Source organism: Cloeon dipterum, chromosome 2 (genome assembly GCF_949628265.1).
Source record: "Cloeon dipterum chromosome 2, ieCloDipt1.1, whole genome shotgun sequence".
In the NCBI taxonomy this organism is placed as follows: Eukaryota; Metazoa; Arthropoda; class Insecta; order Ephemeroptera; family Baetidae; genus Cloeon; species Cloeon dipterum.
Genome location: NC_088787.1, coordinates 8,054,335 through 8,075,723, shown reverse-complemented (window position 1 = coordinate 8,075,723; position 21,389 = coordinate 8,054,335). Strand labels below are relative to the sequence as shown.

General features: G+C 37.2%; 5 protein-coding genes across 8 annotated transcripts in view; 3 read left to right on the top strand and 2 right to left on the bottom strand.

Moving 5' to 3' along the window:
* Window positions 1-734: 734 nt before the first annotated feature.
* On the top strand, window positions 735-2,401 carry LOC135937453 (methyl farnesoate epoxidase-like; the record flags this gene model as incomplete). The annotated part of the gene is made up of 6 exons (XM_065480603.1): window positions 735-925; window positions 1,097-1,538; window positions 1,604-1,709; window positions 1,764-1,950; window positions 2,004-2,121; window positions 2,258-2,401. Coding segments are annotated over exons 1-6 (1,188 nt in total), but the record flags the coding sequence as incomplete, so codon positions are not given.
* A 1,480-nt stretch (window positions 2,402-3,881) lies between these two features.
* Window positions 3,882-6,381, top strand: LOC135936241 (methyl farnesoate epoxidase-like). Its single transcript, XM_065478996.1, has 6 exons — window positions 3,882-4,301; window positions 4,823-4,928; window positions 5,229-5,409; window positions 5,463-5,580; window positions 5,845-5,986; window positions 6,042-6,381. The coding sequence occupies exons 1-6, from the start codon at window positions 3,966-3,968 to the stop codon at window positions 6,221-6,223; spliced, it is 1,065 nt and encodes a 354-aa protein (XP_065335068.1). The 5' UTR covers window positions 3,882-3,965; the 3' UTR covers window positions 6,224-6,381.
* Window positions 6,233-12,087, bottom strand: DNAlig4 (DNA ligase 4). 2 transcript variants are annotated; one of them, XM_065478994.1, is made up of 17 exons: window positions 11,906-12,087; window positions 11,626-11,776; window positions 11,457-11,567; window positions 11,186-11,399; window positions 10,709-10,884; window positions 10,441-10,658; window positions 9,436-9,789; window positions 9,210-9,339; window positions 9,035-9,161; window positions 8,729-8,910; window positions 8,537-8,674; window positions 8,354-8,488; window positions 8,195-8,300; window positions 6,976-7,376; window positions 6,791-6,921; window positions 6,603-6,737; window positions 6,233-6,432 (listed from the first exon to the last, which is right to left on the bottom strand). In XM_065478994.1, the coding sequence occupies exons 2-16, from the start codon at window positions 11,773-11,775 to the stop codon at window positions 6,605-6,607; spliced, it is 2,706 nt and encodes a 901-aa protein (XP_065335066.1). In that variant the 5' UTR covers window position 11,776; window positions 11,906-12,087; the 3' UTR covers window positions 6,233-6,432; window positions 6,603-6,604. The 2 variants fall into 2 exon arrangements, with proteins under 2 accessions (XP_065335066.1, XP_065335067.1); XM_065478995.1 differs by having other exon boundaries at window positions 11,911-12,087.
* A 521-nt stretch (window positions 12,088-12,608) lies between these two features.
* On the top strand, window positions 12,609-16,169 carry LOC135935778 (cell division cycle-associated protein 7-like). Of its 2 annotated transcripts, XM_065478335.1 has the most exons (9): window positions 12,609-12,777; window positions 12,840-13,018; window positions 13,079-13,193; window positions 13,251-13,384; window positions 13,939-14,065; window positions 14,123-14,404; window positions 15,561-15,662; window positions 15,717-15,881; window positions 15,936-16,169. In XM_065478335.1, the coding sequence occupies exons 1-9, from the start codon at window positions 12,643-12,645 to the stop codon at window positions 16,050-16,052; spliced, it is 1,356 nt and encodes a 451-aa protein (XP_065334407.1). In that variant the 5' UTR covers window positions 12,609-12,642; the 3' UTR covers window positions 16,053-16,169. The 2 variants fall into 2 exon arrangements, with proteins under 2 accessions (XP_065334407.1, XP_065334406.1); XM_065478334.1 differs by having other exon boundaries at window positions 15,561-15,881.
* A 37-nt stretch (window positions 16,170-16,206) lies between these two features.
* Window positions 16,207-21,389, bottom strand: part of LOC135935779 (zinc transporter ZIP1-like) — a 47,113-nt gene continuing 41,930 nt past the window's right edge. For both annotated transcript variants that reach the window (XM_065478337.1, XM_065478336.1), the window contains one exon: window positions 16,207-17,386. In XM_065478337.1, the coding sequence (XP_065334409.1) occupies window positions 17,187-17,386 (200 nt within the window). In that variant the 3' untranslated portion in view covers window positions 16,207-17,186. The remainder of the gene's footprint in view (window positions 17,387-21,389) is intronic.

Genomic DNA, 21,389 nt, shown 5'->3' with positions numbered 1-21,389 from the left:
GAATAAATTCTCAGAATCAGGTTCACTGACAAAGAGCTCAAGAAACTGAATTCACAATAATTACAAGATAGAAAAGAACGAGCTCACGTGTTGCACAATAAGAAAAGGATTAAATTGTTGAGGTATCAGTCATCAAACTCAGAAAGATAAAGAGAAGAGCCAAGGAGGATTGCTTTTCAGATAACCGTATTTGAGTTACAACATTTTCTAGGTTCTTTTAAAATAATTAGATATCAACTGGAAATCTTTGGACTGCCAATTTCATTAAATTGTTAACTCCATCAATTTTTATTTTATGAAAACCGCAAGTTCGACGAAAAGGCTATTTTAATAGGGGAAACCGTTTTACGAATTTAAATTTTTCATCCAATTAAATTCATTCCGTTTTTTACAGTGATGAAAAATTAAAATCTATCTGTATCAGCCATCCAACTCTTGAATATTGATAAGAACCACGTGGAATCTCTCCTATGATAAACAAAAACGTTTAAGATTGTTAGAAAAATGACTTGACAATTCATTTCTAATTAACTGTTCAGAAATTGCGTCCGAACGAAAAAATGGCTGTGGCAATATTACTAATTTTCCTTGCTATCATCTTAATTTACCTTCTCCAAAAGAGGCCAACAAAATATCCACCAGGTAAGCAGGACTAATTTGTAATTGTTGAATTATTCTAACAGTGAAAATTCCAAGGGCCGAGAAAGTGGCCGATCGTCGGCACTCTCCCCTCGATGAAGAAGCAGCCTGGTGACTCGCCTTTCGATTTAACAGAGCGACTGCGGAAGAAATACGGCGACGTGGTAGGACTCTTCCTGGGGCCGCAGCCTGCCGTGTTCATCAACGGCTACAAATGCGTGAAGGAAATTTCCAACATGACTGAGTTTGCCTACAGACCGAACATGCTCACTCCCCGCCACGAAATGTTCCAAGAAAAAAGAATCGGTTGTTTAAATTAATTTAATTTTTGATTTTGTAAATATACCGGAAGACAAAGCGTAACTGCCAAAAATATTTAAAATCTTCCTCAAACTTGTATGTTAAATTTTTGTATAATTCTAACTTTTCTCATACAATTAATTTCCTGGTAACCAAGAATAAATAAAATTTCAGGGGTATTTTTCTCCGAGGGTGAAAGATGGAGGAACCAGCGTCGGTTCACTCTGCGCCACTTGCGAGACTTTGGCTTTGGCAGGAGAACAATGGACCAGTACATCCAGGAGGAATTCAACGTCCTCGTCGCCGAGGTCGAAAAATTAGCGATGGAAAATCCGGGACAGCAAGAGACCGGACTGAACCTGATGGATCTGCTGCCGGCGGTGGCGATCAACACCCTTTGGTACATCATAGCCGGCGTGAAGCACGACTTGCACGACGAAAACTTCCACCACCTGACCAAATGCGTGTTAAAGTTCTTCAGACTGGGAGACCAGAACTCGCCTGTGAATTTTTACAGAGTTTTGCAACACGTTCCAGTCATCAACCGCGTTTATCAAGAGCAGAGGCGGTGTGCAGATGAACTTAACAACTTTGTCATGGTAAAATGTGTTTTTTTATTAAAATTTTTTAAAATTAAATATTCTGATATTAATTTGTTTTCCAGAGAGAGATTCAAGCGCACAAGAAAAATTTCAATGAATCGAACGTGAAAGATTTCATTGATATTTATCTGAAAGAAATGCAGCAAGACACAACTGGATTTTTTACAGGTAAACTATAAAACCAATTGAAAAGTCGGAAAAATAACTGTAAACAAAATTTTGTATCAGACGAACAGCTGACGACGATTTGCGTAGATCTGTTCCTCGCGGGAACAGAAACGACTGCAAGCACTATCGGATTCACCCTGCGCTACCTGATAAAGTATCCGCACATTCAAGAAAAGGTCAGACAGGAAATATTTGAGGTTGTCGGCAAACACAGAGCCATTTCAATGGAGGATATGATGAAGTAAATAATCAGTTTGAATTGAAAATATTAAAAATTAATGCTAATATTTCAAGCCTTCCGTATTGCACAGCAGTGCTGACTGAATCTCTTCGCCACTCCGGAGTTACCCCTTTTCCACCACCAAAGGCACCAAAAGAAGATACATTCTTCAATGGTTACCTCATTCCGAAGGTAATTACATTATTTATAAGCCAATTTCCCATCCAAAATATATATTTTTCTTTCTATTCAGGATATTTTGAGCTGTTTCTAAACGGACAATTTTTTGTGTCAAATTTTCAAGCCAAGTGTTTATTTAAAATTCCAGAGGACTATGGTAATGGTGAACCTGAGAAGCGTGCTGATGGACGAAGAGTACTGGGGAGACCCTGAAAATTTCAGGCCTGAAAGGTTCATTGGGCCAGACGGGAATTTTAAACGGGACGAACGACTTTTTCTTTTTGGAACTGGTATAAGTATTACGAAATCTCTATTCAGGTCTGTAATAATACATTTTTTTAAGGAGTGAGGATGTGCCTAGGTGAACCATTTGCGCGAAACACCACTTTTATATTTTACACTTCACTGGTGCAAAAGTTTGAAATGGCAATTCCACCACATGGCCCAAAACCGTCAGACGAAACGTTGCCTGGTTTCACCACATCGCCAGCGCATTTCAAAATCAGCTTCACAAAACTTTAAAAATAAAAAAATATATGCCCAATTGTTTTTACAGAAGAGCCCATAATGATTTCAAATACATTTTTAAACCAACTGCATGTCTGATGATTATGTAATCTAATATTTAAATTAAAAGATTGTTTAAATCATGACTGGTGAAATTATTTTAAAGGGTCAGGTCTCGATTATCTAATCAATTATGAACTTTTAACCAGTTACGTTAGCATAAATTTCTTGACATCCGTTTGGATATTTATTATGATTGCATAACCATTAAAAATATCATATCATAACCATGACCCTTCACAGCAGCATATAAGTCAGCTGATATTTACTGCTATTATGTAATCATCTCATCAAACAGGTACGAAAACAACCTGTCACGAGAGTGAGAAAAATATAAACACTCGAGATGGAGGTTGCCAAGAATAGATCGGCGAAATCTGGGGGAAATGATTAGGCCGTCCCAGGTAACCTTGGCAGGGAGCGTCTCGGTAGCAAGAGAGAATACGAAAAATTCTTATCTCAAAGAGTTGAATGAAGACACAAACACAAAGAGCAGTTACCACGCGCGATCTGGACGTTCAACACTTTTAAGATGATTTTCACCGTAGTTTTGTGTTTAATTGCTTTATTATTACTGTATGTAATTCAAAAAAGGCCTAAAAACTTTCCACCAGGTGAGTTTGTGTTTATTTATTTAAATATTCAAGAGTTACGTAACATCAAATATTGTTCCTTGAATTTTGTTCAGTTTAAAATTAATTTTCACTACCTTTTGTGATATAAAATTAGGTATTTTGCTTTTCAACGCGTGTATTTAACACTTTAAAAAATCCAGGGCAAAACAATTACATAACCATTCTGTTCCTGTCATTTTTCAAAAGGCCCTCGCAATTGGCCGCTGGTGGGCACGTTGCCGGCGGTGATAGGACAACCCGGCGACATTCACCCCTTCGACCCCTTAGACCGTTTGAGAAAAAAGCACGGAAATGTGGTTGGTCTTTTCCTTGGCATCCAACCTGCAGTTCTCGTCAGCGGCTACGAGAACGTCAAGGAGGTCAGCGCCAGGGAAGACTTTACCTACAGGCCGGACATTACCGTCGTGCACCACAAAATGTTCCACTATGAAAAAAGCGGTGAGGGATCAAGTTTTAAATTTTTTAATTCATCTATTAGATTAATTACGAATTTTTTATTTTCTAACACATAAAAAAATAATTACAATATTAGATTGTAACCTTTTTATATTGATTTTGTGCACAGGAATCTTTTTCCTGGACGGCGAAGACTGGAAAACGCAGAGGCGTTTCACGCTGCGCCACCTGCGAGATTTTGGCTTTGGCAAGCAGAGCATGGACCACTACATCCACGGCGAGATCGACATCCTGTTCGCCGTCTTCCGCGACCTGATGGCCAAGCACCCTGAGCAGAAGGAAACGGGCCACGATTTCCTGAAAGTGCTGCCCGCGGTGGCCATCAACACGCTGTGGTACATTATTGCAGGCGAGATTCACGGCCTGGAAAACGAGCATTTCATCCGGCTGACGAGGCTGGTGCTCAAGTTCTTCCGACTCGGTGACCAGACCTCGCCAGTGCCCATCTACAGACTTCTCCAGCACATCCCTGTCATCAACAACAATTTCAAGCAGCAGGAGAAGTGCGGGGAGGAAATCATGACGTTCATTCAGGCAAAAACTAATTTTCTTAGTTTCTCACGTATTTTTCTACTGAACGAAATTTTGGTGGATAGCCAATGGCATAATATTATCCACACAAAAAATTGTAAGGTCCCTTTGAATTTGAAGTGAAATTTTTTATGGAATTAGTTAGTTGACGACGAGGAGTTTTTCTTAAAAATCTGTCTAACTTTTAATTTAAAAATGGCGGGAAATTTCGCCATTAAGGAACCATTGAATTTAACGATTTTCGTAGAATATTTTATGCTCCATAAGAAACACGCAATGAATTAATTATTGCAAAAGAAAGTAACGCAATACGTTACGTGATTTTTGTTATGAAGCCAAAAACAGCAAGCTGCATGCAGTACGAAAGCGTGTGAAGCTATTTTTCTTTAGTAGAATTTGAAAGTTTTTAGCCATCCATTCGTTTTCCCCATTTTTAAATTTTAATATTTAAATTAAATTCACTTAATTTGTTTTTTTCCAATTTTTTACGTTCGTATAAGTTTGAATAATTTTGGTGTTTGCAGGAGGCAGTGGTGCGACATGTGGAGACGTTTAACGAAAACGACATGAGAGATTTCATGGACGTTTACATTAGGGAAATGAAAAAAGACACCGACGGCTCATTTTCAGGTGGGATTTTTAAAGTTTATTAGCCAATTTATCAATATGATTCAAACTTTTGCAGTGCGCACAACTGAACCACTAATATTTGTGCAAAAAATCGCCATAATGATTTAAAAATAATTATTTTGGTGAATCTATGGTGCCATTTAACTTGTTTTTTAATTTTTATTTTTGGAAAATCGCACAAGATAGTGGAAATCTAGCAAAAACTCCAATTTCTGGAAACACATCATTGATAATAAATAATTTCCCTTTCCAATCAAATTTTTAAGTCTTCCAGCCAATTTAAACATATCTTCCCTTTAGAAAACCAACTTATTTCGATCTGCATGGACCTGTTTCTGGCCGGAACAGAAACGACTGCCAGTACTACCACATTCACTCTCAGATACCTAATCAAATACCCTGAAATCCAAGAGAAAGTGCGAAACGAGATTTACCAGGTCGTCGGCAAAGATCGCCTGCCTTCGACTGAGGACATGCCCAAGTAAGAAGAATAATTAAATTTTGTATTAAGCTCTCTGATAAAAAAATAAATAGTCTTCACTACTGCATGGCTGTGCTGACAGAGTCCATGCGTCACTCAGGAGTGACACCGTCCACGCCGCCAAAGTCGACAGTCAAGGATGTAAACTTCCAAGGGTACAACATTCCTAAGGTTTGACCAAAATCTATTCTTTTGATGTGACCAGAAAAAATGGTTGTAACAAATTTTAATTTTTTTCTTAAAGTTTTCTGATTTTTTTCTAATTTCTAAACCATTTTTAATGTAATGAAAATGTTCAACATGCGTGGTGAGTGAATTAAAAATATAACACGCTAAAAATTTAGAACCCATCTCCAATAATCTTTAAGCTCATAAGTGCAGCAATTTACCCTTCTTCTATAATGGTTTCGATTTTAATTTGTAATTATTTTTCAGGGTTGTATGATGTTGGTCAACCTCAGAAGCGTGAACATGGACGAAAAACACCTGGGAGACCCTGAGACTTTCCGCCCAGAAAGATTTATCGGGCCTGACGGAAAATTCCACAAGGATGAAAAGCTGATGCTGTTTGGCTCAGGTATAATTAAATCAATTTCCAGTAATTATAGGGGATTGATTATTTTTTAACGCAGGCACGAGAATGTGTCTTGGAGAGCCGTTTGCCAAGAACACAACTTTCATTTTCTACACGTCAATCGTGCAGAATTTCAAACTGGAAGTAGCACCATATGGGCCAAAACCATCCGAGGTCATTTTGGACGGATTCACCACTGCGCCCGAACCGTTCAAGATGACAATGACTGCTTTAAATTAAACTTACAGGTTCAATATGACTAAATATATATTTTAATGGCACTCTAAGCGTATAATTTGATTGTTTTATAGGAACTGTGTTTTAAGCATTTTTTGTGTGACATATTTTATCCAAATGTGAGATCGATAAAAAATAAAAAGGTTTACATAAAAGAAGTACTTATTGCATTTTCCCATTAAGCTCTATGAAAGGTGGCGATGTGATGTCATCTACAACAAACATCATAGTCAGGATTTTAGAAAGTATTCTTTGAAGGAAATTCAGTTTCTTAAATTTTGAAAAAAAAATAAGTCTTTCCGAACCGAATAAATAATTGTATCCACGTTCAAACCTATTCAAACTAAAAGCGCATCCTTTACAGAAGTTTAAAAGTTCCTACCTTCAGCCAACTTGGTAGTTTTCCTCATCCATGAGGTGGCCTGCAGCTCTGGAGTCTCGAATCCAATTTGAAGAAACGATCCTGAACATGTTTCTGGGACGCAGCTGATTCCTCAGCTCGAGAATCCTGTCCGGACTATTTAAGCATTTATGAAAAAATTTAATTTGACAAAACATGCACAACATTACCTTGCAAGAGGGCTGGTTACTACGTGGGTAACTGTATTCGGGTCCAGTTCAGAAGCCACGGAGCCACCGTACAGCTTGAACTCAAATCTGACTGGCTGCAGCTTCCAAAAGAACTGATTTTTTGAGCCATCCTGACATTAAAATTATTTTAAACCAGCCAAAACCCGTGAAAAACTAGGACTCACGTCAGAATATTGATCAAAAAGGGCGACGCAGGGTCTGAAGATGCTGCGGAGGTTTGAGGCGCCCAGAAGTTCGTCTTCCAGCTGGTCGAGAAGATGGGGATCGACAGTTTTGTCTTTGGCCATGTTCGATAGCAACTTCTTGAGACTGCTGATCGTGGCTGGCTCTGTGTAGGAGTCTCCAAATTTGTCAAACTCCTTTTTCAGCCTGGCGTAGCTCTTGCTGCTGATCAAAATATAATCAGACGGCTCGGGTTTGAGTGGCAGCTCGCCGGCAGCCACCCCCTTCAGCCAAGAGCCGTGCAGCACGTCCCACTTTGGGTAGCCGTCGTCTGAGCTGCGCAGTAGGTTCTGCACCCTGACCGAGTCCTTCTTGTCGGTGACTATCGCGAAAGTCTTCGGACCTGGACAGAGAGTGTAAATTAGAACCACCACGGAATTAATGAGAAAAAAATGAGATTGGATAGGACATTGTTTTGTGTTTAAGGTTAGTCAGGAAGGTTTCTTACAACATAACAGTTTATGAACCATGGTAACTAACACTCCATTTCATCACAAATATATATATCGACCTGGTCCCAGTAAAATTACGCAACTTTCAACAACCAAACGCGAATTTACTTGTTGCGAGAAAAGGTCAACAATCAATTCGACAATGAAAATTTGGGTGTTTGTTGACCGTTGCGCAATTTTACCGGGACTAGGACGATAAATAATAATAATGAAAATAAATAAATACATAAAATAAAATTAATCAGTTTTGCGAAAAGCAAGTTTTTGGAAGGTTTCTAAAATAATGTGCACTGATATGCACGTAATTAATATTAGACGGTCTAAATTTTTGTTTTAAAAAAGCCATTTTAGTGTTACTAGTTGACAATTGGAATTTATATTAAATCCAAAAGAAACTTTATATTCTCTAGTCCCATCTTATTTTGCTGAAACTATGACCTCATGGCAAAAAAGATCAGAAATATGAAAATATTTTACAAATAAATGATTATCCAGTTGTTTAATTTGCTCATAAAACTATGGGACATTTTTACTTGTTTTTTTATTTCATATTTTTAAAATTGGAATTTTGTCTCTGAATTATTAAAATATCAGAGAGTTTCTAGTTTATTTAATTCAGTCAGTTTGATATTTTTATGGCTAAAAAGGAAAAATAATAACTGCTCAATCTACACGAATTAAAATTCTTAAAATTAGAGGTGAAAATCACCAGCATTTTGGATGACAGTTCCACCATGGGCAGCGACGAGCTGTTCCAGCTTTTGTTTCTCCAAGCCCCAGATGCAGAATTCTTTACCCTCGAAACGCAATGATTCCTGAAAAAACTCTGATAAATAAAAAACCCACACAGCCCACCCAGAAAATTCACTTTTTGAACATTGCTCAGGTCCGCAGGCCTGAAGTGCGCGGCAACTGTTGGTTCTGCCGAGGCCACTGCCTTTCTCTTCTTTGTTGCCGGCGCGGTGCTGCTTGTCACGTGCTTGGCCAGCTTACCTGCAGAGATCTGTTCAGATTTAGATTTTCATCTGATGCAGAACATCCTTTTGAATACCTTTCTCAATTCGGTGAGCTCGTCCAGATTGAGACAGTCGCTCCACATCAAGTTGGGCCGGAATTTCTGCACTCTGGGAAACCTCAAGGTGTAATTCGCAGTGTAGGAAGAACTGGGAACTATCTCACTTGCTTTAACCTGAATACATATAGTTAATTAGATGGATAAATTGCTGGATATTAATGTTGAAACCTCTGCAATGACAGATTTTTGTGGTAGAATCCAAACATCTGGTTTTTCTTTGGTTACAAAGACATTTGGCGGTTGTTCATCCTGCCACAGTCCTTTCAGCCGCTCCAGCGTGTCCATCAGCTCTCCCTTGGTGTATCCAGAGCCGACACGGGAGAAGGAGAAAAATTCTGTTGGTACTCCACCTGGAATATAAATAATTCTTTCATCGTTTACCAAGCTTATTTAGCAATTTATTTTATGGATTTGGGCTTGAAGACAATTTTAAAGAAAATTAATTATAGGTTTCCAGTTTGAGTCCAAACTTACCAGGGACAGCTGGTGGTTTTGCCACGCCAAGAAGGAACTGACTGACCAGCCCACCACGGAGTCTGCCCTCTCCAAAGTAGCCGCCAAGGACAATCACGTCCAAGTGCTCCATCAGCTCGTTGTTGTACTGAAATCAATTTTTAAAATAGCTATATTTCTTATGTAATTGATTTACCTCAGGTTTTATTTTCCACCAGCCGCCCTTCCGCTCCTTGCTCGGTTTGTAGACAGAATTTGGATCTTTGAGCATGATCCCTTCATCTCGGTTATCAATTGCCCTGTTCAGTGATTCCCTCACTTCAACCCTAATAAATTAAATTTAAACCAATATGAACTCAAAATGACATGAAAAAGGACACAGATATTTTGTTCCATTTTCAGAGAAAGAAAACTTGTCTTACTCATTGGTAACCGTCCATCTGGGCGTCTTGACGATGGTTTGGGGCGATTCCCGGAAGACAGAATCCAGTAGTAGAACTCTCTCCTTCAGCGGCTTGTTGGTGACCACTTTCCCATTGAAGAGGACAACATCAAAAGCGCAAAAGCAGGCAACCACGGCACCCTGACTAGGTAGACTTTTCACGTCCACGTTTTGCCCTTTCTGTTTGAAGTTTTGCCGTGCTGTGTCCCAGGCCATCATTTCTCCGTCCAAAATGAAGGAAGAGGCTGAGGGGAGGAGAGCTTTGGCTAACCTGGGGGTCAGGGAGCCGCTTTGGATGCTGCTTCCAAAGGCTGAACTAAAGTCAAATCCATTTCTGAAAAATTAAATTAGTGCTATCCATTAAAACCAAAATTACTCTGAAAATATTGAAAATTTTTAAATATATATTTTATATATATATGTATAAGTTATAAAGCTATTCCCGCGGAAATTGTCTTTCATGGAACTATTTTTATTCGTGTTTTAGCCAAATAAAATTGTTTTGAAACGGAACTTGAGGAAACACATGAATTTTTGAGCTTAAAATTTAAAAACTGAATTGAAATCTACACCAGAAGGATTTTAAAGGATGTAGGCGAATTTTTATTTTTTTAAACGTCAATAGTTGGCCTTTAATTTCGTGTAACAATTTTATTTCCCTAATTGTAAAATAAATAGCTAAGTTTCATGGGCACTTCACATGAAAAACAATAAATTAAGAATCGGAATATTTAAAAATCAATTTAATTTTTCTTTAGAGAAAAAATTATTAAAGCATGAGCAGAAAATCAAGATTTCTAAGCAAAATGGCAAAATCCTTAACAAATATTTTACAATTTTTTAATAAATTTTACAAAAATTGATTGAATTATTAACTGTGGCAAAACTTCTTTGATTTAAAAAGGCAATATTTTTTAAAATGAAAATGATAGGTTCATTAAATGAAATAATTTAAGGAGAACAAAAAAGAAAGTTGCAGACAAACCTAGAGAAATAGCGGAAGTTTCCCTGCGGATCCTTGTGTATCTGGATGCGCTCTCCATCCAGTTTAGTTTCCACAAACAGCTCTGGTCTCTCAGGAGTGAAAAATGCGGCGAGGCGAGCGATATCCACCTTGTCTGACAGCATGGGACTGAAGGACAGACCCAAGCAGATTTCAATCTCGTTCAGTCGCTTCGAAGGGTCTCTCAGAGTTTCACAAACCTGGAACGCAATATAAAGACAAGGGCAAAGGTTAAGGGCGAGGATTTTACATCTCTTAAGCTGTTTCTTGAGTCAAAACGCATCTCAGCATCAGGATGGATGGCATAGAAAATCGCCCGTCGCCCAAGGCCGAATTTAACTGACTTTAGAAGCATTCGAATGAGCCACTTTTGCTCCAATGCTGAAGTTTTCCTCAGTAAGTTTTCAAGGCATTCGTCAACCAGTCCTGCAATTTGGAAGTTTTACTCAAAATTTTCTCTAACCAATGCAAGTTTCAATTTAATACTTAGGATTAATTAATGATTTGTTTGTTTCAGGGTTAATGATAGCTAATATCTGTTTAAACTGTTTTAAATTGATGAAATTAAAAAGCACACATTTTGCGAGGAGAAAAATTAAAAACTTAGAGCTAGACTTAAGCCACGCAATTTAATATTTTGGGGGATTATGGCTGGTGATAATCCAAATAAGTTATAATAAAAATTGAAAATAAAGGATGCGTAACGGTTTTTCGGTAAATAAATTACTTGGCTTGTTCTCAGCATTGTTTTTGGCCAGTGAGTCAAAGATTTCGTTGATTTGGCCAACCGTGAAGACGCTGGGATTGTTAGAAAGGTAACTTTTCAAAACGTGCGCAGCGATTCCTGCAAAATCGCCTCCAAGATCGCTGGATCCTCCTCGTGGCTCTCGATAGCGAAGCAGTTGCTGAGCATCTGCACCAGATTCAGAAAGACATAACACCTAAGAAAATTAATATTTATATAATAGTGAATTAAATATTTATTCATAATTCCCAACCTTGACGTATTTGCGGGCCAAGACAGTCTCTTTCACGCCATAAGCGCCTCTTTCCCTGTCCAGAGCGGGCAGAAGAAGTCGAGCTATTGGGAAGAGACCCAATTTTTTATCCTGTGAATAGTGACTTTTAGTTAAAATTCAATTTAATGTTATAAAATTTATTTTGCACCTGAATGTCCGAGTTTGCTTCGATTCTGTCTCTGACTTTGTTGATGTACGTCCGGAAGGCATTCGATCTAGCAAACCTTGGTCTGTTTGGCATTGAACTGAGTTTCTCCAACTCTTCGCATAGCTCGTGGAACGAAAAAGAGCTAGCCATTCTGCAAAGCGAATGAGGAAGGTCAAAATTCATTGGAACAACATCATTAATTATGCATGCTTCAGCAATATGTATCTAATATTAATAAATTGACATGTTTTGAAATTGACAAAATTACATTCACACATACATTACATAGATCGGGATTGATGCCAGATAATTTACAGACCAAAATTACGAGAGTCCTAATTTTTTCAACTTAAAATACAAATTTCAAAAGAGCAGGCAACAAGAGACGAGATGCACAGCCGGCGCAGCCCACTTCCCATGCTTTATTTTGATCACGCCCCTCTTCTCCCACTTTTTTACTCCAGCCTGTTGTCACAAATGAGATAAACATAAAATATCATACCGGTTTGGATCGGTTAGGATTACGTACTATGCTACATACATTACAGAATTAAAAATCGAGTGTGTATTGCTCTCCAAGAATTACCTCAAAAGCTGTCCTTAAAACTTAAATTGAAGTACCAAATTAGCTAAATCTTCCTTTAATTGTTAATATTATTTTCAAACTAATGGTAGGAAATAACCGGTAAAGACTTCAAATTGTTAAAATTAACCGGTTATTTTACTTTTTTTCCCGCCATAACTGACATTCACATTCACACAACACAGATGAATCGTTGAATCGGTTGAATTGTTCGTGTTCGTTAATCGTTGAACAGGGAGCAGAAATTTCTGCATCCTTGTGTTTGTTATTATTTTACTTGGATTTTAAAAGCAATTAATCTGCTAGTACCGCTCGAGGATAGCGACCAGTCGGACAACAGTGAGCAAACTGTAAGACCTTTAACGCGAGGTGTCATTTTCATTACATAAAAATCGTTTTGTGTGTTGTATGGACATACAGTTGTAGGCTTCACAATGTTGGACACTGAATTAATTAACGACGACCCACTTGGCGGGTCTGACACCCAGGACGAAAATGACGATGATGGTGATAGTACCTCAGATTTGAATGAGATTCGTCAGAGGAACATGAAAGCGTTGGAGGAAGCGGTAATTCAATTTTAACCCCTAAAATCACCTACATAGATTGTATATACATAAACTTATTTTAGAGGGCCGCATTGAAGAGTGTTGCCGATGAATTCAACAGTCAACTAAGAGAGGACAATGAAAAGGCATTAAAGGCCAGGAGGCACTCAATGGCCGCAGGCGCCCTGAAGAGGCCTAGGAGCCCCATCCTGGATAGGAAGTCCACCAGACTCTCAGGCATGCCGATAGTGGACTACAGAGGGTGAGGATTTCAAAAACTTCCAAATATGACAAACTCTAACGAGGGTAATTTTTATTCCAGTCTGGAATTTGACGAGGACCTGAGGGGCAATCGCCGGTACCGGAATCCAGATGACAATTTAAACAATCTCCTTTCAAAACTCAAACCTGGAGCTGTGAAGAGAAGGCATTCCATTGTATGAATTGATTCGCCTCACAATCTTCTAGTTTTTCATTTAGTGATTGAATTTCAGTCGACTGTCAGAAGTTTGCCTGTGACTATCCTAAACGTCGAGGACGTCACTGAGGAAATGATTGCCAAAATCAATTACATGTCAACCAAAAAGAAGTATGATCCAGTGAATGGAAAATCGTGCCATCAGTGCAGGTATGTATGATACTTTTTTTTCTAAATTTGCAATTGTTAGATTTGAGCTTAAATGGTATTATCTTGAAGCAAAGCCTTAACTCTCATTTTTACAGTCTATCTAGATGTATTAAATTACACTTGTCTTAATTAATTTTTGATTTGCAATTTAACTATTTTTTCCGAATTTAAATCCTTGAAGGTTATAAATCGCGCCAAAAGAGTCAGAAGTTAAAGGTAAATTACGACGGGTGGTTTGTGGCTTGTTTGCTGATTTTTAAAAATCCCCATTTTTGGTCATCCATCATCAGAACATTTGATCGTCAATAGAAATGCACGTGTTTTTTTAATGCGTGCAAAATTGCATAAAACAACCTTTAAAACAGTTTTTTGCAATGAATTATAATATTTTTTCGGAAAAAAATCAGTTTGCAAGCCCTGAGAAAAATACAGCATGCATCACCAAAAATCAGTCATGAGGAAAAACACTATTTCATTTAGAAATAACTGAAGCTTTGGCAATTTAAAATAATGCTTAATTTTTTACTCCTATTTTAAGTAATCAATTTTTCTAGGCAAAAAACTGCCGACACCAAGTCAGTATGCAGGTCGGGATTCTGCATTGGTGTACGTGGCCAATTTTGCGGCGCCTGTCTCAAAGACCACTATGGACAAGACCTGGCTGAAGCTCTGCGTGATCCTGTAAGTGCCACCTAACTCCAACAAAGTTGACAAATCTTGACATAAATTAAATTTCAGGTGTGGCAGTGTCCCATGTGCAGGGGTGTGTGCAACTGCTCCTTCTGCAGGAAGAAGGCGGGGAGGGCGCCGCTGGGGCAAATCTCCAGTTACGTCCGAACCCTCGGCTACAAGAGTGTGCACCACTTTTTGATGGAGAAGGAAGGGCCTGGTGCACCCGCTGATCATGAGAGTGAGGATGAGGAGAATGAGGAAAAGGAAAAGGAGGAACTAGTGTTTCCGGTAAAGGAGGCCAAAAAAATGCCAGACAAGATTGTTAGCACCCGGCCCTCCAATCTTTTGGTAGGAAAAGTTTTATTATTTTATTTGTAGGTTTTGTGATGGTGGATTTATTGATTTTTTTATTCTGACATGATGCGAATCAAATCTAGATGCTGAAAATATTTAATTTAGTTGTTTTAGAGTGGCTTTCAGACATTTTTAAAGATATTTTACCAGCAAAAATTGATTTTTTATATACTTGTGTTGTTGGAATGGTTGGATTTTCCCGATTTTCTTAAAAACCAGCTCGTTGGCTCGCATTGTTGAGGAATTCCTAGCGTGTTGCAGTTATATGAGATGTGCGAGAGTTTGGAAAATCTGTTCCTGCTGGCTGCCCAATATGGTGGTTACCGGCTCTTTGACTTTCAATATCTCAAATAGTTATCTGCGAGACTGGAAGGCCGACTCGCCAATTGCTAGCTTGCTTCCTCTTCAGCAAGCTAAAGACAAATGTCTGGAATTTTAATTAGTTGATCAAAAAGAATGCTCAAGAAGGGGCCCAAGCTCCTCTGCAGTCACTCGAGCCCCATGTTATTCATTTTTCTGTGTTATTGGAATCCGGTGAGCTCACATAGCCGATGGTGAGTGTTGAGCAGAAAGCATCAGAGTTTTTCCATGCTTTCTTAAGCTCGTAATTATTTTCTTCTAGCTTATTTTAATCCAGGTATTAAAAATCAATATTTAAAAATTTTAATTTCAATTTAGTAAAAAATATACTTAATTTATTGCCAATTTTAACTACGCTTGCTTTAATTTCAAAAATTGACATTAAAATTTAAAAATATCCAATCTCCCACTTGGAATTACAATATTTACTCAAAATTTGGCTGATGAAAGTTTTAAATTTTAATTGCTTCCAATTAACCAGGTTGCAAAATACCTGTACTTATTTTTTTCTAACAATGCATTGCAGTGGTAAAATCCATTTTTTTTTTCAATTTTAACCAATTTCTTGCAGGCAACGCTTGCAACCTTGTTTTCAATAATTTTCTAATTATTAGCTCATGACCTAGACTAAACTTGAAAAATTATTAAGGATTTTTTTAGAAATTGATGTGCAAATGGCAATTTAACCACTTCTGTACAATCTGAAACAGAAGCAGGAATTCTGTCAATGCTAAAATTTACAAATACCAAGAATGCCAGCTGACTCACATTCCACGGCAACTTATTTCAGACCGTGAAAATACCATTTGGCATGTTCAACAAAAGAGCCAAGACCAGCAAATCTGAGAAGTCAAAGAAGGCCCCGCTCAGGACCAAGGAGGAAATGGAGAAGGTCTGTGAGAAATTCTCTGCCTTCAAGGACGCTGTTGACTCGCCAAATCCGCAGCTGATCGTCAGCATTGGCGCTGAAGTGCCAGTCTCGGAGCAGAAACTGCAGGAATTAAAGCAGAAAATTTCTGAAGAACTCGAGGAGGAGTGGATCTCCGCTTTGAAGGAACCAGGAGACGAGCCATTCTATGGGTTTAAAGTCACCACCATGCAAGAAGACCTGGTAAGAAATTTAAAAAAAAAACCTTTGGCTGGAGATTTATGAGATAATTTTTAGATTGCACTGTCGAAAATAGAGTCCCGCCTTCAGAAGTACAAGGTCAATGAGCTTTTGGCAGAGCACAAATTCAACGACTTCTTCCAAAAATCTAGTGATCCATGCGACGGCCTATAGGCTATCCACAAATTTTCTAAGTAGATTGATCGTTTTCATAAATCTGTTAATGGCTGTTTTTTACCAATGCCATTTGTCAAATGCATATAAATAAACGTAGAAATTTCATAATAATTTTCTCAGTTATGTTATTTTTTATGAATGAAAAGACAAGTTGCGCTCTCAACAGTTTTATTGGAAAAAAACAGCACTTTTGTCTCAGTCATACATCACTCGTTGGCACCGATTTTCGTTAAATATTCGTTATTTTATTTGTTCACACTGACAATTTTATTTGTGCTGAAAATGAAGTTTTTACTTAAGTGCGTGGTTAGTATCACAAGAGGAACTCGTTCAGAATAGAAAGCTTACGACTGGTCACGTTTAGATAAAGGCCAAATAGTTGAATTTGCGATAAAAGTACAAGTAGTGTGTGACTCTCGGTTGAAATTTGAAGGACACTAGCACACTAATAAAAACATTAGAGACCGAAAACAGTGAAAAATAGTAACGCTTAAATTTTGTTTTAAACATTTATCTTGTGAATCCTCTTCCCAACTAAATTTAATTTGTTTTATAACATTTTTGTCTTGTTTCTGCACTGAGTAAAATTCCCTTCATTTAGTAATTTAAGAGCTTAATTTTATAAAAGCCCCTAAGTCATTAGCTTGACTAGCAATTTATCAAATCTGAAATGCCAATACGTTATGTTAAATATTTAAAAAGACTTGAAATGGAACTATTACAATTTTAAAATCGTTGCAGATCACATGTAAATCAACACCTTCCTTTCCGCAACTAATATTTAATATTACAGTTTTCTGCCCTCTACTACCCTGTGAATCGAACAAAGGATTCGCAATAATCCAGTACACGACGGTGTACATTCGTCTCGTCGACAAACATTAATTAATTAATTTATAAGAACGTTGATCAGTCCCTGCCATACTTTCTTTCACATTCGATCGTTTTTCGCCATTTTCAATTAAGTTTTCTCAGAAAAATAGTTAATAATTTTTTGCTACGAATAATACACGCAAACACCGATCCGGAGGAATACTCATTATATCAATAACTGCTTGAACAACATTATTTTTCGTCTCGTCCGCGCACGTTCCATTGTCTTTACGCGTCGCGGCTTGATAATGGGTCCTCTCAGTGGTGGTGATCGTGGTCATGGTCGTGGTGGTGCGGCGCCATCGTTGTGCCTGCCAACGTGCTCGCCACCTTTTCAGTCAGGTTCTGCACCAGCTGTGGAAGAACCGAGCTCAGGGTCGGCGCGGCCGCCGTCACAGGGTGCTCGTGATCGTGGTGACTGTGCTCGTCTTCGTGGTCGTGGTTGTGCTCGTGTCCAGCTGTAACAAAAAGAGTTATTTTATTAGTAATTAATCAGATTATTATTTTAATTAAATAATGTTATTTTAAAATCTATTTAAAAAACTTTCAAGTTAAGTCATAGGGTATTTTGAAATTATTAATTTTTCCAGACTGCTTTGTAAAATACTAATAATAGTGATGAATCAAAAATAATATTTAATTAGCATTCTCTGAGATTTTGTTACGGAATTTTTAGTACATGAAAATCAATTGAACTTAAGAATAGTAAATTACTTTTGAATCTAAATAGCTCATCATTTTTGTATGAGTGTCCAAACACAATCTAAAATTACCTCAGGTTTGCAAATTAAAAAAAATGGTTTTGTAGAAAATTTCTTCCAAGGTAAAAAGTGTTTTAATTTTAATTCTAGAAATTTTATTTAGTTTTTATCGTCCATGAATGGGAATGGACTGAATGGAGTTAGTTTCATTGCAAAACTTAGACCTTTCCTCTATCAAAATTCAAATAAAAAAGCCTGAAGCACGGACGCTTGATTTTGATTTCTGCTACAAATGATGCACTGAAAATCATTTAAAGAGGATTTGATACAGTAAAATCCTGGATAATCCTCGTTGCCAATGACTGAAATCATTTCTCAGGAAATATTTGAAACCAAAATTGACCTAAAAGTAGCAGTGTAAATTTTTTAGAAAAGTGGCTGCAAATTTAGCAAACTGTCTCCTTATTTGAAATCTTGTTTTATTTCACAACAAAGTGTTTCCCTAACAGGTTTCACAAGCTGATGGGCAGATCTCAACGAGAGGAATTAATATCTGCCAAGAAATGTGGTCAAGCGCTGTAAATTTTGGATAAAATTTGAAAAAAATTGTATTTTTACCGTAAAAAAGGTACTTTTTTAATTTCACTAATTGTAGAACAAATTGTTCATCGATTGCAATGCAAATAATTTTAAATCTGTTATCGATCCCGATTTAAAGTGTCAATACAAATTAATCCTTTTAAGAACAAACGAGCAATGATTATCGCAGTTTTTAACTCTTATAGTGTTCGTTGACGGATAAAACGACTTGAGTGTAATTTGATGAATGTCAAGCATTGAAAGCAATTAAAACTTTACACAAGAGTGGCACACATGACCCCGTGAGAAGCAGTTCCAGCAGATGAGTTTAAATCAGTTGACATTTATTATTGATCGGCGTGCACGAATTGGAGCGTGTGTGTGTGTGTGTGTTGTGTGCACAGGCGAGTTGGCAATACATTAATTAATTGGCCTTGTCAGCACAGCAGCACTATGTAGTCTGTAGTCGGTGGAAAAACAATTTGCAGCGCGCACGAGAGAGAGAGAGAAGCATAGAAACACAATGCACTGTTTTGTCTTGAGAGTGCTTTGACGTGTTCGCAATAAAATTATATTTCGCGATGCAAATGCAAACTTTTGCAAATTATTATCCGATCGCATGCACACGCCACGCAGCCCTATATTCACTGGAGATTGCGCGGCTGTCACTCACTCACACATTTATATTTTCTCGAGAGTGTGAGCTGTTTCAGCTCGAGGGGTGCGAGTGTAGAGCTAGCCAGCCAGCACCGCCAAGCACAAAAAGCTCAATGTGCGCGCCTAATGGCCCAACATCATACAAACCCTGACTATTTTTGCACGTGTGTGTCAAGAGCGCCTCTTGCTTCGCCCGCACGCGATAATGGTCTTTTTCCTACACTGGTATAGAGAGTTTAACGGTTGCTAATATAGATGTAAATTATTGTAAAATCAATCTTTTAAATCTGTCACATTTAGGGCTGCGAATTTAGACGGTTTTTATTTCGGGAAATTCTCTGCTGTTTTTCCGTACAAATTGGACGGCTTCTGGGCCAATTTAGACGGTTTTTCGAGATGGTTTCAACCCAAATAAAACAATGTTAAAATTTTAAATAAAAAAATCATACGTAAACGAACTTGACAAACTTGAAAAATTAACAAAATACAAATTTTGAGTGATTTGAAAATTTAAATAATAATTTTAAGCTGGAAAATGAAAACTTTCAACACATTTAAAACCAAAACGAGGACAGTAGTTTGTTTTCCGAAGGTCTAAAAAATTACAAAAACACTTCGCATGTAAAACAAATAAACAAATTTCACAAAGAAGAAAATAAACATTTTTCAAGCGTGAAGAAAAAATATGCTTTTTTATAGCTAATTTAGACGCATTTCTAAAGCCAAAGTTCAAGTTTTTAATTAAGCTGTACAACATTATTTTTGCATTAAATACACTCCCTGCGGTTCGCTTGAACTGTTCTTCTTCTTGAGTGAAAGAAAATGAAGAACAAGAGAGACTTACGCTTCGCACTTCCTCTCTCAGCATCGTTCTAACATGAAAACGGAAATTGCAAATGCGTTTTGCGTGTGAAACACGCTCCACATGCAGAATTCAAAACTGTTTAACAATTTGGCATGGTCGTGAAACACGTCCGCAAATAATAACCGAGAGGCGGAGTGTCTATATAGTGGCAGGCGCGTGTGTTTATTATATTATATATTTCTGCTATTCCACTTGAGAATATTGCCTCGTAAAATATGGATGAAAGGATGAGAAGTCGAGAGCAGATGTGCTCGTACACGTCGTACACACCGCGCGCGCCGAATGAGTGCTCACTCGCAGGGATCGAGACGTAGAAATTTAATAGAAAAGGAAAGAGAATCAACAGTGAAGCCGATTACAGATCGAGCCTCGGAATAATTTAAAAACAAAGTTTGTCAAGAAATGATAAGAGGGATTTATAGAGCTTCAAGATGAACTTTTTTTAAATCTATTAGAATAAGGGATTTATTTTTTTAATTTTAACGTTAATGGTTGAATCTGAAATCAAAATTTTCAAACGTCAATAATTTTAATCTTTTCAGTTCATTAAAAAACAACTCTGCCCAATACCCCAGTGGTATAAGCACTTGGTGTTTGAAGCCACCGTATACTTTCGTAATAATTTTAATTTTAAGGCATTTCCGCAGCAATTCCAGGCTCAATCATGCCACTGTGCGTTCCTTACTTACTTAATTATCTTTTGACGTGCTGAAAATCAAAATCGGTTAAGCCAATCGCCGTAGAATCGTGAAAAACTATTTCTTGAAGTAACATATTTTTCCGACGATTCTACGGCAAATGGCTGGACTGATTTTGGTTTTCAGCACGTCAATTGGTCATATTTAAAGATTAGAAAGGGTTCGATTTATTGTTTTCGAGGCATTTAATACCCTTTGGAACCAAATTTGAGCTAAAATATGCATTATAAACATTTTAATTTGGAAATTTCTGGAAGCTTTTGATTTCTTGTAAACTAAAAGTTGTCCAAATTTATCGAAATCTGCTAAGGAAAAATTATTAGTTGAATAGTACCTTTTATTTGAATTGTATATAACTTGTCCAGAATATAAAAATCTGTAGCTTTGGGCAGAAAAATCAGGGTATCCATGCAAATCGTAGATTTTTTCCTAATTTTGGCGATTGTTTTACTTTTCAATAACCCGTTTTAACCAAGATGTTGGTTTTAGTTGAACCATTGAACCGTTTTTTAAACCCAGAAGTTCATGATTCGAAAAAATATGTATAGATAAAGTGATATGGTCGACTAAAATTGAAAAGTATTTTGTTATCTGTTGACAAGTTTAGATTCTAAGTTTAATAGTTTAAAAAATCCTAACATTATTTTGTTTTCCATTGGATTTTTTCAAATTTGCTTTTAAATTAATTATTAATATTCAAAAATTCTGATATGCAAATTTAAACTATAGGACTGAATTCAGCAGTTATTTCAATCAATTATTGAAACAATCAATAATTTTATTAAACACTCTTCGTGTACAACATGTGATAAGAATTTAATTAAGGAAAGTTAACCTTATTAAGTTTGGTGCTGGTAGGAACAAATAATTTTAATAACTATACCAAATTAAAAAATATGCTAAAAATGAAACAGTCTAATATTTAGAAGATTTTACAACTGCCAAAACCTACAGTTGTAAA